Here is a 17027-nt window from a genome sequence, read left to right as displayed (position 1 = left end):
TTATTTTCGCTTTTTGGTTAAAATTATTTGATATATATATTTATAATTTAACAAAAATATTTTTTACAATTATTTTATAATATAAAAAATAATCAATTTTTAATATTTTTAAAATATATAAAAATAATAATATATTAATATATTTTTTTTAAATAATACTCTCCCCTTCCACTTACCATGTCCACATTGCCGTTTATATCTGTCACACATCCCATATCACTTTTCTTTTTTTAAAAAAATAATAATTACACACTATTTTTTAATTTAATTTTAATTTTAATTAAACTAACGAGTTATTTTAATCTTAATTTATAATTATTTATATTATATGATAATTATTTTTATTAATACATTCTTAATTATCTACTAATTATACTTATCTTAAATTCTCGATCCTAAATTCTCGTGTCTACATTGACTAGATATCCAACTAAAGGAAAACATGGCCTAAAACATGGTTGTGTTGAGAATATGGGCAGGAATATGGGTGTGTTCAGAACACCGATAGGAACACGGGCGTGTTCAAGCCAACATGGTCGTGTTCAGTCCCAGTCAACCAGTTTGAGACTAAAATTGATAAATTTTCATTTGAGTGGGACTAAAATTGATAAAAAAATTTTAATGTGACCAAAATTGATAATTTTGATATCGAATGAGACCAAAAATAATTTTTATTCCAAATTTTACCATTAAAATAAAAATTCAAAATCAAATTCTCACAAATAAACACACTCAATTCAAACAATTATTTTAATTCAAAATTTTATTATTCAAACACTCAATTTTTTTATTTTTTATTTATTTTTTTTTTATGTTCGTCTTTTTCTATAAAACAATTATTTAAAGTATAGGTTTGAACACGATTATACGAATCATCTTGTGTTATTTATCTAAATTTTCATAATTATTTAAATGTTAAGATGGTGACTCATGGCATTAATGCTATTTTCTAATTAATTAAACAAAACAATTTTAATATGAGCAGTTGCCAGTTGAAGAAAATATCTTTATTTATTTATGAATGAATCATTATTATTCGCTCTAAACAATTTCCCTATTGGAGAATCCGATCATGAATCCGTCGCCGTCGCCGACGCCGGAGCCAAATCCATCGAAAGATAACCAAAATCCGCCACAAACCTCCAAATCGGGAGGCGCCGGAGAGCCTGGCTACGCTCCATACCCGAAGCTCCAGCCAGACGACGTCGCTCCCGTTGCCGATACGTGGAGCTCAAGCGCTTCCGGAGAGGCGCCGCGCGCCGCTCCTGGTGCCACCACCATGCCGCCGGAGTCCAATCCTTACATCTACGCCGGTTCTGCTCCTCCTTCTGCGGCCAAGAGTACGATTTTTGTGCTCCTTCTTCGCTTTACTGATCGTCGATTTTGGAGTCTCTGGCTGTATTATTTCACTGTTGATTCGATGAAATTGTGGTTTTATGCTGTAGAAAACACGGATAAGTTTAAGGATGCTTTGGGTAAATTCGGTAAAAAGGCTGCGGAGGCCACTAAGAGGGCTGAAGACTTGGCAGGAAACATGTGGCAGCACTGTGAGTTTTCCTTGGTTTCCATTGAATTTTAGGGCTTGGCCAATTTTGTGAATGGTTTAATTTAATTTTCTTACTATGATTCATTCATAGCTTCAGAAAGTTATCAGATCAGTAAATATTTTGGCGTTCAACTTTTAATGTGATGATATCTTGCTAATACAATAAGTTTTAATCTGTGCATTGCTTCAACTTTCAATATACTCTTCTTGTACAAATCAAAGTGATTGGCAGGACACACATTTGTTATAGTTTTATCGGAGCTTGGATCTTCCAATGAATTTAGGATTAAATCTTAGAAATCTCATTTCTACATGTTTGTTTTGTGTGGCCAAAGAAATGGGATCTTTTATATTTTGCTTTTCAATAGCTGATGGGCCGAATGTCCGTGTCTAAACTCAAGTACGGTGGCTCTTACAGTTGAGATTTCGCCAGTTTACAATAGCACTTAAACAAATTAAATTTTGTTGTAAATTTTAAGGGTTATTTACTTGGGATATGGTTTTGTGTTTCGTATTTGGTTTTTGTTTGAATAGTGGTTTAGATGGAATGTTACGTGAGATATGAAATACTAATATATTTTTATAGAAAATCATAAGAGTTGCATAAGAGAAAAAATTGAAACCAAACTCTAAGTAAACAAAACCTTAGGGTGTGTTTGTTTGTGGGTTTGGATTTTTGAATGGTAAAAATGTTGAATTTAAATAGTTGTTTGATGTGATATAAATATATATTGATTTGACGTTTTGAATGTAAAATAAATTTGTAGTATAATATAAAAAAGAAAAATAATTATTTGATTTGATACTTTTTAAGAGAAAAAAGAATTTGAATAGTAAAACTTGCCCTAAAACTCACAAAAGAATACAATCTTAGACTTCAGAGTTAGTACGTGCCACTTAGACAGCAAGTTCTAATACTTTGATTGGATCAGTGAAAACTGGCCCGAGCATAACGGATGTTGCAGTCAGTAGAACAGCACACATTAGCAAGGTTTTGGCCGAAGGGGGGTATGAAAAGATCTTCCATAATACCTTTGAGAGTGTTCCTGAGGAGAAACTCCAGAAGTATTATGCATGCTATTTGTCTACTTCTGCCGGCCCTGTTGTGGGAGTTTTGTATCTATCGACTGTAAAAATAGCCTTTTGCAGCGATAGTCCTCTTTCCCACCAAGTTAATGGCGAAACCCACATGAGTTACTACAAGGTATGCTATTGATCTTGCGTTATACTTATTTCGCTTTGAAGTTGTGTGGCCGTCTATTTGTTATTCTCAGTAGCTTCTGTCTCGGATTATTCTTGCATTTCACATCAGATGAATCGTCGTTGTGTATATATTGTTCAAGTTAATTAAGTCTTGTAAGAATTACCCAATGTTTTGTTCAAGTATAAAATAGTGGAGTTTTTAGTCACTACCCTTTAGGCATATCCATTAAATTCATTTTGAGCTTTGCCCTTTGGATTGACTTGCATTTAATCGGTGACTTGCTAAATGTACAGCTATTAGGGTTTGTTTGTTTGGCAGGTTTTTTCGAATTTTTATTCATCAAATTTTGTTTTTTTCAAAAAATATCAAATCAAATACTTATTTTTTATTTTTTATATTATGCTAAATATTAATTTTATATTCAAAATATGGCATCAATACTTATTTATATCACATTATACAACTATTCCAATTCAAATTTTTTACTATTCAAATTTCAACTCAAAATTCAAACCCCCAAACAAACACACCTTTTTTTCGAGTGGAAGAAAATGAGAGTAAGAAAAAGGAAGTGTGTTTACTTGGTGATTCTTTTTTGTTCTACTTTTGTTTTTGCCGTTTTGGTTTTTAATTTAAATAGTGTATTCGAAAGAAAATAGTGTATTCTTACTAGGATTGCAAAGTAAAAAAATTGAAGAGAAAAAACATAGCCAAAATTGATATATATATATATATATTTTTGAATTCCTTTGCTTGGAAGATACCATAGAAAGTGACTGAAAGATCATTTTTACCGTTCTTTGCCATTTTGGTATTCGAAACTCACTGTAAGCCTTAGAAGTTAGAACCTGCAAAGTTAGATGTACCTGATACATGCTTAAATATCGACAATATGACATCTTATTTCTTTAATTTGCATAAATATATTTCAACATCTTTGTCGAATACAACTGAACAGCATCCACATTTACGAACAAGTGCAGGTTGTCATTCCATTAAATCAGGTGAAAGCCATTAACCCGACTGCCAGCAAAACCAATCCGGCCGAGAAGTACATCCAGATCATTTCTGTCGACCATCACGAGTTCTGGTTCATGGGATTCGTCGCGTACGACGGTGCCGTAAAATCACTACTGAATGCAGTACAAGGTCATCATCAGTCTTGATCTTTATTTCAAAATATGGCTTTTCCATCTGTGTGTTTATATATATCTATATATATGTTTGGGTTTTGTATATGGAAACATAATTTGCATTTGGGTGATGAATACATATCTGATTCTCTTGTAATAAAAGTTACCTCTCATGCTTGTATGATTTTTTATTTTTCATTTTAATTGTACCATTTTTGCGATTTGTATGGATATGTGAAATGTAATTTGGATCTTGATTTTTAAATTTTCTTGTCTGTCTGTTATCAACATTTGTTCATCTGTATAGAGGTTTGTTTGGCATTTGATTTATGTGTTGTGTATCTTTAATATATCTTTATAATTTATATATATATATATATAATTGTGTATAAAGGTTTTTGAAACTCTGCACTATCATTTAGAAATTGTACGAAATTATTAGTTGTTTGAACTCAACTCAAAATTGGAGTAAAATAAAATATCCATTATTTATCAAAGTTAAAGGGTTTGTTTGCTAAATAAATTTTTACGATTCTTAAAATGTATAATATATATGTTATAACATTCAATGACAAAATTTCACATATCTGATATTAAAAGAATGCCTCTAACTAAAATCTAAACAAACACCTCAATTATAATTTGTTTGTTTTACCGTACAAAATGTTAGTTTAGGGAGTTTTTGTATGTAGTTGCTTATAAATTTGTAGGGTGTGTTTTTTTTTGACAAAAAGTTCAACGTAGAAAAAATAATAATATAGATATATATTACAAATATTACCGTAACTATTATTTAACGGTACAAATATTTTTTCAATTTACAATATGTTATGAATATATAGATATAGGACAAATGGAATATTATATACCTATCCTTTTTATATTATTTAAATCAAAACACAAAACAAACAAGCTCATTGTTTTTTAAATAATTGTAAAAAAGAAAATTACATTTTTTAATAAATATTAATAGAAAATATATAATATATACTTATGTACTTTATGTAAAAAAATATATTTCAAATTAAATAATCTTAGCGGTTTATCTGCCTATAATATAATTCTATTATATTTGATATAGTATTTGTTTATACAATATTTTTAAATTATTATTAATGTTTATAAAAATATTATATCAATTTTTTTTTCCATAAATATTATATCAAATAGTAATATTTTTGTTATTAGTTAAAAATCTTTTTGTCTAAACTAAAATTTTTTATACCATTTATTATTGGTTTTTTTATTACGAATATGAAAAAATTTCACAATCAATAATATGAATCCATAAAATTATATAAAGTTATTCTATAATTATTCTATAATAATAATAATAAGAAGAAGAAGAATAAACGCCTCTGCACATACATAGCCTATGAATCGCAGTTTACAAAACAAAAGGATTGAATAAGGTGTGTCCCCGTCTCTGTTTGTCTTCTTTCATCGTCGCTTTCCTCAAACGAACGAATGTTTCTCCCGTATTGCCTCCAATTCAATGCCTTCGGATTTTCCCAATGCCCCCAACACACAGTAACCATCATTCCGCCACCGTAATCCGCCATTATTGATTTATAAATTTAATTTAATTGAATTGTTCCATGATGTGCGTTGGGGAATATGTGTGCATGCATTTCTTCTAGGTTCCCTTTAATGGAGGCAATCCATTAATATTTGAGAAATGACCAACATGAATGCGGGTGCGGCGCCAGACTCCACGCAGGTGAGCGTTTAATTTATCACAAGGCATGATTGTACCGTAATCATGGCCGGATCTTAGCTCTGATTTCGTGTGTTTGTTTCCAATTTTTTTCGTTTTTCGAATGTCTATCTGTTTCAGGCGGAGGGCAACGCCGGGGTAAATGACTCGTCTCCGACAGCTGGCCCCGCCGTTCATGGCGGGAGCAAGGTACTTTTGGATCCAATCATTATTTTTTTAGGGTTGATGTACTCTGGTTCAATTAAGGGCGTTGTATGAGATAAATATGGAAACGTATAGTAATTAGTATGTTTGACAAAATTCCATGTTATCATGCTTGCATTCGAATAGTGAAGTTCCATTATCATGGAAACAGCAAAGCTGTGGAATCTATTCATTAGGAAGGATAGTTAAAATGTGAAAAGAGGTTTGTGGAACTCTCTATGCTACATATATATATGTATGTGTTTGTGTGTGTGTGTGTTAGGTTGATTCCTTAATAAATAAATAAGCGATGGTATCCTTTTTACGCTGCAACAGTCATTTAATATTGTACTAGAGCCGGGGTCTTGTATGTGGCGAATATCCACCTTCCCTAATAAATAAATAAGTTTGATGCTTTAAGTTTAAACTTTTAGGTGAGACAGTTATTAACAATTCATATATATATATATATATATGTATCTCTCGCATCTTGACATTTAGCAATCTCTCGCATCTTGACATTTAGCAATCGAGACAAATTGAAGTTCGGGGAAGAGTTTGTCAGAAATGCGGATATGATGTTCTACACTTTAAGTATCAAAGGCTTTTGAAGTAGGTTCTTAACGCTTGAGTTTCAGGTGTCAGCTAAGATGACTGTAATTTATTGTTTTTAAGCTGTGATTTGCTGTGAAGTTTGAAGTGGATGTGAACAACGAATTCCTGGATAGACTTAGGCCTGTTAAGCCAAAAAAGAGATGTGTTCGGCTACTTCATTTCATGGAGTGGATTTCGAATATGCTTACTGATAATTTATCCCACGGATGTTTTATATGAAATTATTATCAATCTACTCAACTTTTTCAGTTTTTTTGTCATTTTATTCTAGAAATTCTGATTTCGGCAATGCAATAAACAGCTTATACAGATTTTTGTAATTTTTATCACATTGCAGGTTTATATGAGTGGCCCGCTATTTTTGTCATCTAAAGGTCTGTTTTTGACCTTTCCTCTGGTCATTACAAAAATAAATGAATACATGTCTGTGTGTATGTCCATCTTTACTCTGTTGTGCATCTTCGAATATGCATTCTTACTTGCTGAAGCTGAGGTAATAACATTTACAAAAATATATAGCAAACTCATTTCACCAATACCGTTCTTTTTGCTATAATGAGCTCCATATTGCTATCTACTTTTTTGACAGCTCATCCGCCATCATAATAAATTATGAGGATGGCTTTGTTCTTGTGAAACTGGATAGAGTGTATCTAATTGCTGTTGCGTACACACAATTTGCATTTATGTTCTCGTAATTCAATGTATTTACTGTTACTGATACAATCTGTATTATCCAATAAAATTCTGATATTTAGCATTTAGGGTTTATCTTCACAAGGCACGCTTATTGTATTTGTATGAAAATTTTCTTTCATGTACCCAAAAAATCTACTTGCTAAATAAGGTAGAGCAAAGTAAGCAAAAGTGTGGTTTGCTTCCATTCTAAATTGTTAATATTCACTATTATGGGCCATTCTCGTCCTATTTCCTCTTTAATACCCATTAAACTTCTTTTTATTCGCTTTATATGCAGGGATTGGATGGACATCATGGAAGAAAAGGTGGTTTATTTTAACTCAAACCTCCTTGGTGTTCTACAGAAGTGATCCAGTAAGTTGCTTGTTTTCTAAGTTTCACTCTTGCTCTAGCTTTGGTACTAATATTCGTCTATTACTTTTTGCATTCTAAACTATATTAACAAGTAAAATTTCATACCTTCCAAAAAAATAAAAGGGACTGTTGCTAGTTTCTGATTTTTCTCTATGAACTAGATATAACTTTACTGATTTGTTACACGTCTTGCCTTTTTCGTCCGTGTTTGAATGTACTATAAGATGGATATTTGAAGTGTTTCACTATCATATACTTGAGATTATACTATAATGTTGGCACATTCTGTGTATGGTTACTGGTTCCTGTATCCATATAGGCAGCTGTGAGCTGTGAAATTTGCTGGCACTCTTAATCTGTTTGTATACAGTTATGTAAACTATCACCCAAATTTTTGGAATTCTTCTATTGTACTGAAATATTGATATCTAATTTACATTGGTCAGTTCATTCTTAAAGCCAAGAATGTGAAATTTATTCCTTCACAAGTAAAACTATATTCTTTGAAAAGTTTTCTCTTCTTATGAAGTATCTTCTATTCTTGGCCTTCTATTTTGTTCTCAGAATGCGGCTCCTCAAAAAGGCGGTGAAGTCAATTTAACCCTTGGAGGCATTGATCTCAACAGTTCAGGCAGGTTGTCCTTTTTCCAAAATATATCATCTGCAAGTGTTATTGATATATATGTATCTTTACTGCTTGGTTAGAAATTTCATAGATAACCATAGAGTGTCTTAACATCTTGGTTGTTTCTAGTGTGGTAGTAAAAGAAGATAAGAAATTGCTCACGGTGGCTTTCTCCGATGGTCGTGATGGACGGTCTTTCACCCTCAAGGTTCAGTACTGATCACTTTTTTATTTTTTTATTTTTTTATTTTTTAAGTTGTAAAGCATCCTATTGCTATTTATTCTCTTAAATCTGCATCTTCTTCTAGTCTTCAAGCTCACTTTTTCATTACCATGTTTCATGCATCTTGGAAGAACAGAAAAGTGTGAATGGTAGGTAGACCTGAATTTAGATTAAGAGGAAATGGATGGGGTTTATTATTGTTGTTTAGCCTATAGAGTTTATATTTCTCAAAGGAGTTTTAATCAAACATAGATGAATTGAGATGGTTGTTGTCTTTAGCTTTGTTTTGTCTCAAGGCTTAGACAGATCATAAGCTTATGCTCCCCCGGGAATTATTGCTGGATTTTGTTTAGTGCAGGCAGAAACACTGGAGGATTTGTACAAGTGGAAGACTGCATTGGAGGAAGCCCTTGCAAATGCCCCTAGTGCTAGTCCTGTTGCGGGTCAAAATGGTGCATCAAAGAATGAAAATTTCAATTCAGATGATGTTTCTTCTGAACAATGTAAGCTTCTCATTAACTGAATATGTAGCTGCTTGTCATGTTGCTTAAACATTGTTTCTCTAGAGTACTGATTTTTGTGTAAAGATTGCTGACAGCCGCAATATTCAAATTCAAGTGACCTTAGAGTCTCATTAATACTGAAAACATATAGACTGATTATGTCTCATATACGTTTCAATTTTGCAAATTTGTAGACTGAACTTATCATAATAATTTGAGAGTATGCTTTCACTGTTTTTAATGGATGAAAAACTATCAATACAATAATGTCACTTTTAGACGACTATATTTTAGTTACTAATCCAAATCTTATTCGTTGTATTTTATAGCCAAAGACAAAGAACCAGCTAAGTCCTTGGTACTTGGCCGACCAATTTTGCTTGCTTTAGAAGATACAGATGGCACACCATCCTTTTTGGAAAAAGCTCTTAGATTTGTGGAAGAACATGGTGAGCCTTTTTCTAGTGAACTTAAATGGGGTGGCTGAATCTGTTCAGTGCTTTGCATTCTGAACTTGTTCTTCCCAATTCAACCTCAGGAAGACTGAATAAAACAAAAATTTAGCTTATCAAATATCCTAATAGTGAAGAGAGACCAAACTGTTCTATGCGTTGTATGAGATGCACTAACAGTACCCCAGAAGTATGCTTTTCTGTTCTATATTTATTTGCTAATACGAATGATCTTTGATAGTCATAGATTACAAAGACTGGATAGGTGCCGTGGTGATTTTACTGGATAAAAGAACTTAATAATTAGATTATGATGGGTTTACTCATGGAACTAAGCATTATACTCTAATTTAAAAGTGATGTTCTGATTTGAGTTTATTATCTTTCTCATGAATGAATCGACAGTGTAGAAAAGGAAATGGCTACATCCAACAATAAGTCACCCATCTGCATTAATCCACCCCACGCTAAGTGGGTTCAAAAGATGACAAACTTGTTTGACATTATTGATTCTATTTGAGTTTTAACGCTTACATCTTTGACACAATACATGAGTGTATGCTAGCTTCATAACACAATAGTATTATACCCAAATTTCTTGACTCCTTTGTTACAACTTGAAAATTTTCATCTTGCATGTTTGTGTTTTGGGTTTAGTCAAGATGGAGTTCCATACATTTATGGTGAGCATTGGACTCCATGGTTCTCATTTAAATCAGAATGAAATCTCTTCATCTTCCGTGTGTGAGTAGTCTGCATTTTCATATTTCTTGTGCTGTCTTGAAAACTTAATCCTTAAAAGATCACAATACATTCTTCTCCTGTGCTTATAGAATGAGGAAGAATTTGGTTATTTTCTTCCTAAGTTCGATTAATTTGTTTAACTCTTGTTTTAGGAGTCAAAACTGAAGGCATCTTGAGGCAAGCTGCAGATGTAGAACTAGTAGAGCGTCGAATATTAGAATATGAGAAAGGTTTGTTTATTTAATGCCACATTCCTTGACCTATTTGTTCTTCTTTGCAGTTTAATTTTAAAACAGTTGATTCCTTCTTTGACTCTTTGTTTCAGAATATTAAGCAAGAACCTATTTCATTTCGTGAAATGTCTTTAAAATACTCCTATATTGTTAATGATACCTCAGAATTATCACAAAGGTTTGTTCTAATTCCTCCAATGTTCTAACCCACACTGCTATTCCGTTATTCTTCCAAAATATTTTTCAAAGGATGCTGTGTGTGTTCCTGAAAGTTTCGAGAGCTAATCATCCTTTGAGAAAGAGAGAATCCCACTTTTCACACACGCCAATGTCTATGCTTTGTAACAATGCCATTATTTAGTGCTACTCTATGTCCTTATGTTCCTGGTTTTCGTTGATTAGTTTGTGTACCTCTTTTCTTTCTATGTTGAGGGGTGCGTCCAAGCAAAAAGACTAGAAATTTAGGATGGAAAAATATCTATGTGCAGAGGTTTTTTGGGCAATAAAGCATGCCTGTGTTTCATACTGTCAATCTGATAAGATGTATCCAAGTACAAATCATCATAATCCACTCATCCCTACTTCAATCATATCCAGGGAAAAATGATTTTTCACCAAATGAAGATGCCCATGTTATTGGTGACTGTATAAAGGTATATTCTTTATTTCTAGAAACACACCATGTTGTCATTTTCCTATATTGTGATTGAATTGAATGCTTTCTTTTTACCGATCCTGACCAGTATATTCTTCGGGAGTTACCTTCATCACCTGTTCCTGCTTCTTGCTGCAAGGCTCTTGTTGAAGCCTATCGTAAGTTTTCATATTTCCTACAAAATAAAAGTGCCCTCCTGGAAGGCAGACTAAAAGTCCAGATATAATGAAAGAAGTTCACCAATTTAAACTATAATATACACATCACTAGAAATCCTTTGGAGTAGAGCTTTAAACATTAAGGTACTCATTTCCAACATGAGTTTGTGGATATAGGGAAAGACTTTCCATGTTAAATTTGAATCTCCAACCCCACCCAAACCTCACCGGCCCTTTTTTTTGTTCTAATCAGATTTCTATCATTATATATTATTTCCCATCCTCGGTGCTTGAATCTGTTCATGTCATTATAGTAGTTTGTGAAGTATTGTCATTCTCCCAATTTCCTTAATGATTGTATAACTAAGAGTCCTTTTTTTTTTTTTTTTTTTTTTTGCAATTACTTATACATTTTTGTAATGGCTATATGGATAAGATTGTCATGGTCCAAGAGTTAAAAGTATTGTGGCATTTGAAATCTGTTGTAATTAACTATATCAGGGTTTTTCTTTCCTTTCCTTTCCGTTTTCCTTTAGGTTAAGCAATTAACTCAATATAATAATTAGGAACTGAACGAAGCAAGAGAGTAGATGCAATGCAATCAGCAATATGTGAAACATTTCCAGAGCCAAATCGCCGTTTATTACAAAGGTAATTTGAAATCTTTGTTTAGAAAATGCAATTTCTATTGATAAATTTAGGGTGTGTTCGTTTGATGGATTTGGATTAAATTCCACTATTCATCCAAAATTTTCCCCCCAAAAACATCAAATCAAACACCTATTTTTCATTTTTTATATTATACTAAAAATCAATTTTACATTCAAAACATCACATCATCACCTATTTATATCACATCATACAACTATTCAAATTCAAAATTTTTACTATTCAAATCCCAACTCAAAATTCAAACCCCCAAACAAACACACCCTTAGTATTCCTTGTTTTGAAGTTGGTAGAGAAAAAGGTCTATCTAGAATCAGGGCCATGCTTGACCTTTCATATCCAAGACTACAAAATCCACTAGATAAACAAATTCATCAACTTGCTAGTTGTAAAGGCATTCTTGTTAGCTTGAGTTACCTGGAGCCAACTTCCCCAAAATGAGGAAAATGGTGTAAGGTTAATGTTTGATCTCAAATTACATAAAACTTGATTGGTTCTCATGTCTTCGACAAAGCATGGAATTGAAAATTTCCAAAGAGAACAACTTTTGAGGTAGCTTGCTTTGTAAACTAAAATAGTGAGATGTGAATCTCCTCGACCAAATTGGCATGAGAAAAAAATAAAGGTGTGGTTATTACGACAAATAGGGATGCATATATATACACACAGAAAAGAGGAGAATCATATCTTTTGAGAAATAAATCTCATCAATCACCCTAATTACTGCATTTTTTGGGTATCTACAAATCAAATATGTGATACTTGATAACTAACTCTAAAAGAGGCGATGGTTTTGGATATTTTTACTTGATATTCATACTCAATTCATATCAAAATTTTCAGTCAACAAAAGTCATTTGGTGTCTTGTTGGATGTCTTTAAGTTCTGGAAAAGCTTTCATTTCCGATTTCTAGCCTTGAACTTACTATAATGCCCTGTGTTTTCCTCATACCCTTTTTTCTGTTTCTCTATATCAGAATTCTTGAAATGTGCATAGTAGTGGCATCAAACAAGGCTGTGAACAGAATGAGTGTATCAGCTGTGGCAGCGTGCATGGCGCCATTGCTTCTTCGCCCCCTTCTTGCGGGTGAATGTGATATCGATAATCATATTGATATGGGAGGTGATAGCTCTGCTCAACTTTTGCAGGCTGCTGCAGCAGCTAATCATGCGCAAGCAATTGTTATTACACTGATTGATGAATATGACAACATATTTGGGGTAGGCTTCAAGTTTGTGACTCTTTTGTCATTATCGATTGCCTCCTTATGTGAACCGACTTATCAACATTGATAGATTGTGTCGATGTTTCATGTTGATTTTCTATATGCATGTGAATCTTATTTTGGTTATATATATGTGTGTGTATGTGTTTGGTCTTAGTTTGGTTTTTAATTGATATTTAAGTCAGTGTTGGTAATGGTGGAAATATTGTAGTCAATTCTTTGGGATTTGGCTATGTCTTTTGCAAAGAAGTGATGAATATCTCCTTTGGATGTGATTTACCCTCTTTTCTGTTAGGATGGTGCTGAGACCCATGAACCATATACTGACTCAGATGAGAGTGATATGGAGAGTGACGAAATTACAGACGATGAAAGCTATGAGGATGAGGATGAGGATGAGGATGATTATGTGACAGAAGGCTCTGATTATGAGGATGAAGACGATGAAGAAGATGAAGAAGAAGAATCAAGGGCAACTAAAACTACCACTTTAGATTACTTTGGCTAATGCCTATTCAATTTTCTTCTAAGTTCGTTGAGTTTTGACCTATATCCATTAATAAATGCAGGCCTCCGAAAGTGCTAGATCTAATTGCAACTCTCCCAACCAAAATTCTTCAAGTCCAGATAGAGCAAAGCTCCAATCAAATAACTCCTCTGACCTAACTGAGGATGATCCCTCTGAAGCATCCTTGGTACAAGTATCTTCTGAATTATCACATGGATCGTCCCGCAGTGCCAGACAACGCCAGGTTCTAGGGCGTGCTACGGTGAGTGTATAATCTGTTCTTTTTTCTTTTCTTTTCTTTTCCAGAAAGGAAATTTGATGCCAGACAGTGCCAAGAAAACTTTTTATAATTTCCCGTTCTAATTGTACTAATATATCAGCAGCCGTGCCTTTTTTCATTAAATGACAACTGAATTTGATATTCTATTATTTGAGACAATTGAGAACACTCACATGACACATTTGAGTCCATCCAGGGGAAGAAGAACCTTTCTGGGGAATCCGGTGAAGTATCCCATGATGATGAGTGAGTGATGCTTTCACATTCTATCATAAATCTAACACCAAGTATAAGTGTTCTCTTTTTCTCTTTTTTTCAATCTTCCTTTCATTATTGATGTATCAATCAAACTCACAACATAGCATTATTTACCATCTAATGTTAGGTGACTTCACCAAAGCAATATGGTCAGTTTATGCTCTACCGCTTTACATAGGAGAGCTTGAATTCCTTCTACTTGATAAGACAGACACATTCTCAAATTAAAAGTTTTATATCAAACTATGCATCGTAGTATATACTTGGGTGCCCTGAACTAGAAAAAAATCACTAATGTGCGAAAACTATTTTCAATCCATCTGGGAGGACCTAGGTGTTTTCACATTTAAAATTGCTTACATCCGTGTGATGTGCACAAACAGCTTATATTTTCCTCGCCTTCACTTTTTGTTCTTACATATTTTTTCCTCACAATCACATTAACTTTGCCCCTTACCTAGTAGGGCTGAGTGGCATGCTAAAATGGATTTGCATATCGGAACCCCCAATGAGGTGGACCTTTAAGCCCTTATTTCTCTCATTATTTACCAGTTCATAGGTTTGGATTAAGCAATAATGAAACTATATCTTTGTTTGTGTTCCTTTATGTAGGCTACGGTGAAAGCTCTTCTGCAAGATATTGTAGATAAGCGGAAAAATGATTTGCATGAACGCCGTCTATATCTTGAGAAAGATGTAAGGATCTATAGAGAACTGATCTTAATTTCTTTTTCCTTTTTTCATTATTTGTCTACTCCCACTCACCTACCTACATGGCAACTATCGACATATATCAGCCATGACATATCTGTCTAGACTGGTTTTTGCATATACTTTCCACACATATTGCATATAGTTTTCACATGTTACACTGCTTCCATAGGATTCTCTGATTGCCATAAAACAGGGAAATCTCATGTTTTGGGTATTGTAAAATCATCACGACGTATTTGCACACTAGTTGGGCTCAAAGTGATAATCAAGAATTTTAAATTTGACATACGGGATTAGCAGCAAATAAAGTACTTATACATCAACATGGATTTGGTTTTTAACACTCGAACAAACTCAAAGGAAATTGCAACGTAGGTGGTGAGGCTACAAGAGCTATTACGCAAGGAGATGGAGTTGAGGGCAACAATCGACGCTGGACTGAAAAGTTCACAACTACCTTCATCTGTTTCATCACTTATCAGTGAGAAGGTTCGGTTCTTGCAATGTATCTGGAAGTTTATTTATTACGCCTGCTAATAACCAATTTCTAGTTGTCTATAGATGAAAGCGGAGCTGGAGGACATTACTCGAGCAGAGGCAGATGTTATGATTTTAAAGAGAAAAGCTGACGATCTTGAATCACAGCTTTATGAACAACGAGAACAAAACTCTAGGGTGTGGCACGACCAACAAAAGTTGTAAGCACATACATATATTCTCCCTTCAATTCTGCTTGTAGCGTACGTAGCCTTTGCATGACTTTTGCGTAGGACAAGAACACGAATACAACCATATAGGGGATTCCAAAGCATTATTGAATAGTATTAATTATTAAACCATGAGAAGTTTTAGAAAATTAGTATTATAAATTCTATCTCCCCCTTGGATTTTGGCAGCAACTTCAGATCTTTTGCACGATTCACCTTTAAGTTTCTGTATATCTGAACCCATAGGTGATGAATTAAAGTATGCTTTAGATTTTAGAAACTGGAATTTATTGGAATTCTGCAAACTGAATTTGGTAGGCATGTTTCAAAACAATTTATCGAATGATCATTTATGCATACTATCTATGTCCTTTTTAGCTGTAGGAAGATTTGGCACACGTAACGACTAATTTTATTCTCTCTCTCTCTCTCTGCGTATGCAGGAAGGTGAAACACAGGGATGGTGCTTCGAAGATTTCTACTAGTAAGGTATGCATCTTCCTCAGTATTCCAGGATTCAGTCGATTGTTCTCACCTTTTTAGTATATGTCGATGGATGGCAAATAACAGATATGAGTTACCTTTTAAAAAATTAACTAAGTTCGATTCTGCCATCCAATTAGTGTGTTTCGCTTTCTTAACCTTCATCTAGAATGGCAAATTTATTGCATATAGAAATGCTGCGAATTGTTACTCTCCAGGGGGTTAATAGCGGTGTCGGATATTTGACTACTTAAAATTATCGTCTAGCAATGCTGAATTCATGACCATGTATGAACAGGATGATTCTCCATCCTCGTCGAATATGGCATTAGTGCCACAAACAGACAATCCAAAGCTCCTTTCAGTCATCTCCATGGCAACCTCCATGGACTCTGGAGCTAATAAATTTGGTCCCACAGCATCAAGAAAGCCCGGCATGCCTCCGGTACTAATATATACATATATATATACAAAAGAATCGAAAATCTAAATTACACACTTAGGGTGTGTTTGGTTTGTGTTTTTTGTTATTTCCACTGATATGTAATCCTACTTTGTTCAACAGGGAGCCAGTGCCAATTCTGCTCTATCGAAGCTCACAAACCGGCTCAACTTCTTAAAGGAACGGCGCGCACAAATTGCGAATGAGCTTCAGAACTTAAACATAGGTCGAAGCTTAAGCCGGTCTGGTGAGAGCCGTAAAATAAGCACATCATTTGAGAATCCTCAGTCACCTGACAAAAATCAAGAATCCAAAGGCTGGCCATCCGAAAAAGGACAGGAACCGGAGAACCGGGAAGCGCAGACGAATCCGAACAGCCAGGCTGGAAAGAAATCTAAGAAACCTCAGAGTTTGGACAAAGGAAACTCTGAAAGCCTCCCTTATGGAGGGGATAAAGGCACCTCCAAAAACACTTCAAGAACATTTTCCAGGTGATCATGATCATGCATTCTTCTTCTGCTCTCTTCAAATTTAAATTTTGGATTTTATTATTATTATTATTATTATTATTATTATTATTATTGTTATGGTTTGTTTTAATATTTTATAGTTAGAATTGAGACAATTACAAGTTTTTGTTAATGCCACTGTGTAAAAAGAAGTTTATGATTTGGTATTTTTATGTGTATGGTGATC

At 33.7% G+C, this 17027-nt stretch overlaps 2 protein-coding genes across 4 annotated transcripts; both read left to right on the top strand.

The window, feature by feature from the left end:
* The first annotated feature begins 1010 nt into the window (after positions 1-1010).
* Positions 1011-4213, top strand: LOC127242745 (GEM-like protein 1). The gene is made up of 4 exons (XM_051262428.1): positions 1011-1340; positions 1446-1547; positions 2479-2750; positions 3734-4213. Exons 1-4 carry the CDS (start codon positions 1073-1075, stop codon positions 3914-3916), a joined length of 825 nt encoding a protein of 274 aa, XP_051118385.1. The 5' UTR covers positions 1011-1072; the 3' UTR covers positions 3917-4213.
* Positions 4214-5271: 1058 nt separating this feature from the next.
* Positions 5272-17021, top strand: LOC127242744 (rho GTPase-activating protein REN1-like). 3 transcript variants are annotated; one of them, XM_051262426.1, is made up of 24 exons: positions 5272-5433; positions 5524-5603; positions 5721-5789; positions 6736-6772; positions 7375-7451; positions 8016-8086; positions 8206-8284; positions 8658-8802; positions 9132-9251; positions 10151-10228; positions 10829-10884; positions 10975-11044; positions 11611-11695; positions 12691-12934; positions 13235-13411; positions 13509-13709; positions 13924-13973; positions 14447-14498; positions 14598-14681; positions 15075-15188; positions 15261-15397; positions 15850-15895; positions 16188-16334; positions 16455-17021. In XM_051262426.1, exons 2-24 carry the CDS (start codon positions 5562-5564, stop codon positions 16824-16826), a joined length of 2553 nt encoding a protein of 850 aa, XP_051118383.1. In that variant the 5' UTR covers positions 5272-5433; positions 5524-5561; the 3' UTR covers positions 16827-17021. The 3 variants fall into 3 exon arrangements, with proteins under 3 accessions (XP_051118383.1, XP_051118384.1, XP_051118382.1); XM_051262427.1 differs by having other exon boundaries at positions 5272-5603; positions 14450-14498; XM_051262425.1 differs by having other exon boundaries at positions 5272-5603.
* Positions 17022-17027: the final 6 nt, after the last annotated feature.

This window comes from Andrographis paniculata, unplaced genomic scaffold (genome assembly GCF_009805555.1).
Source record: "Andrographis paniculata isolate CXL003 unplaced genomic scaffold, ASM980555v1 Contig87END, whole genome shotgun sequence".
NCBI lineage: Eukaryota > Viridiplantae > Streptophyta > Magnoliopsida > Lamiales > Acanthaceae > Andrographis > Andrographis paniculata.
Note: the sequence above shows the minus strand (reverse complement) of the source record. Positions and strands in the feature narration are given on the sequence as shown.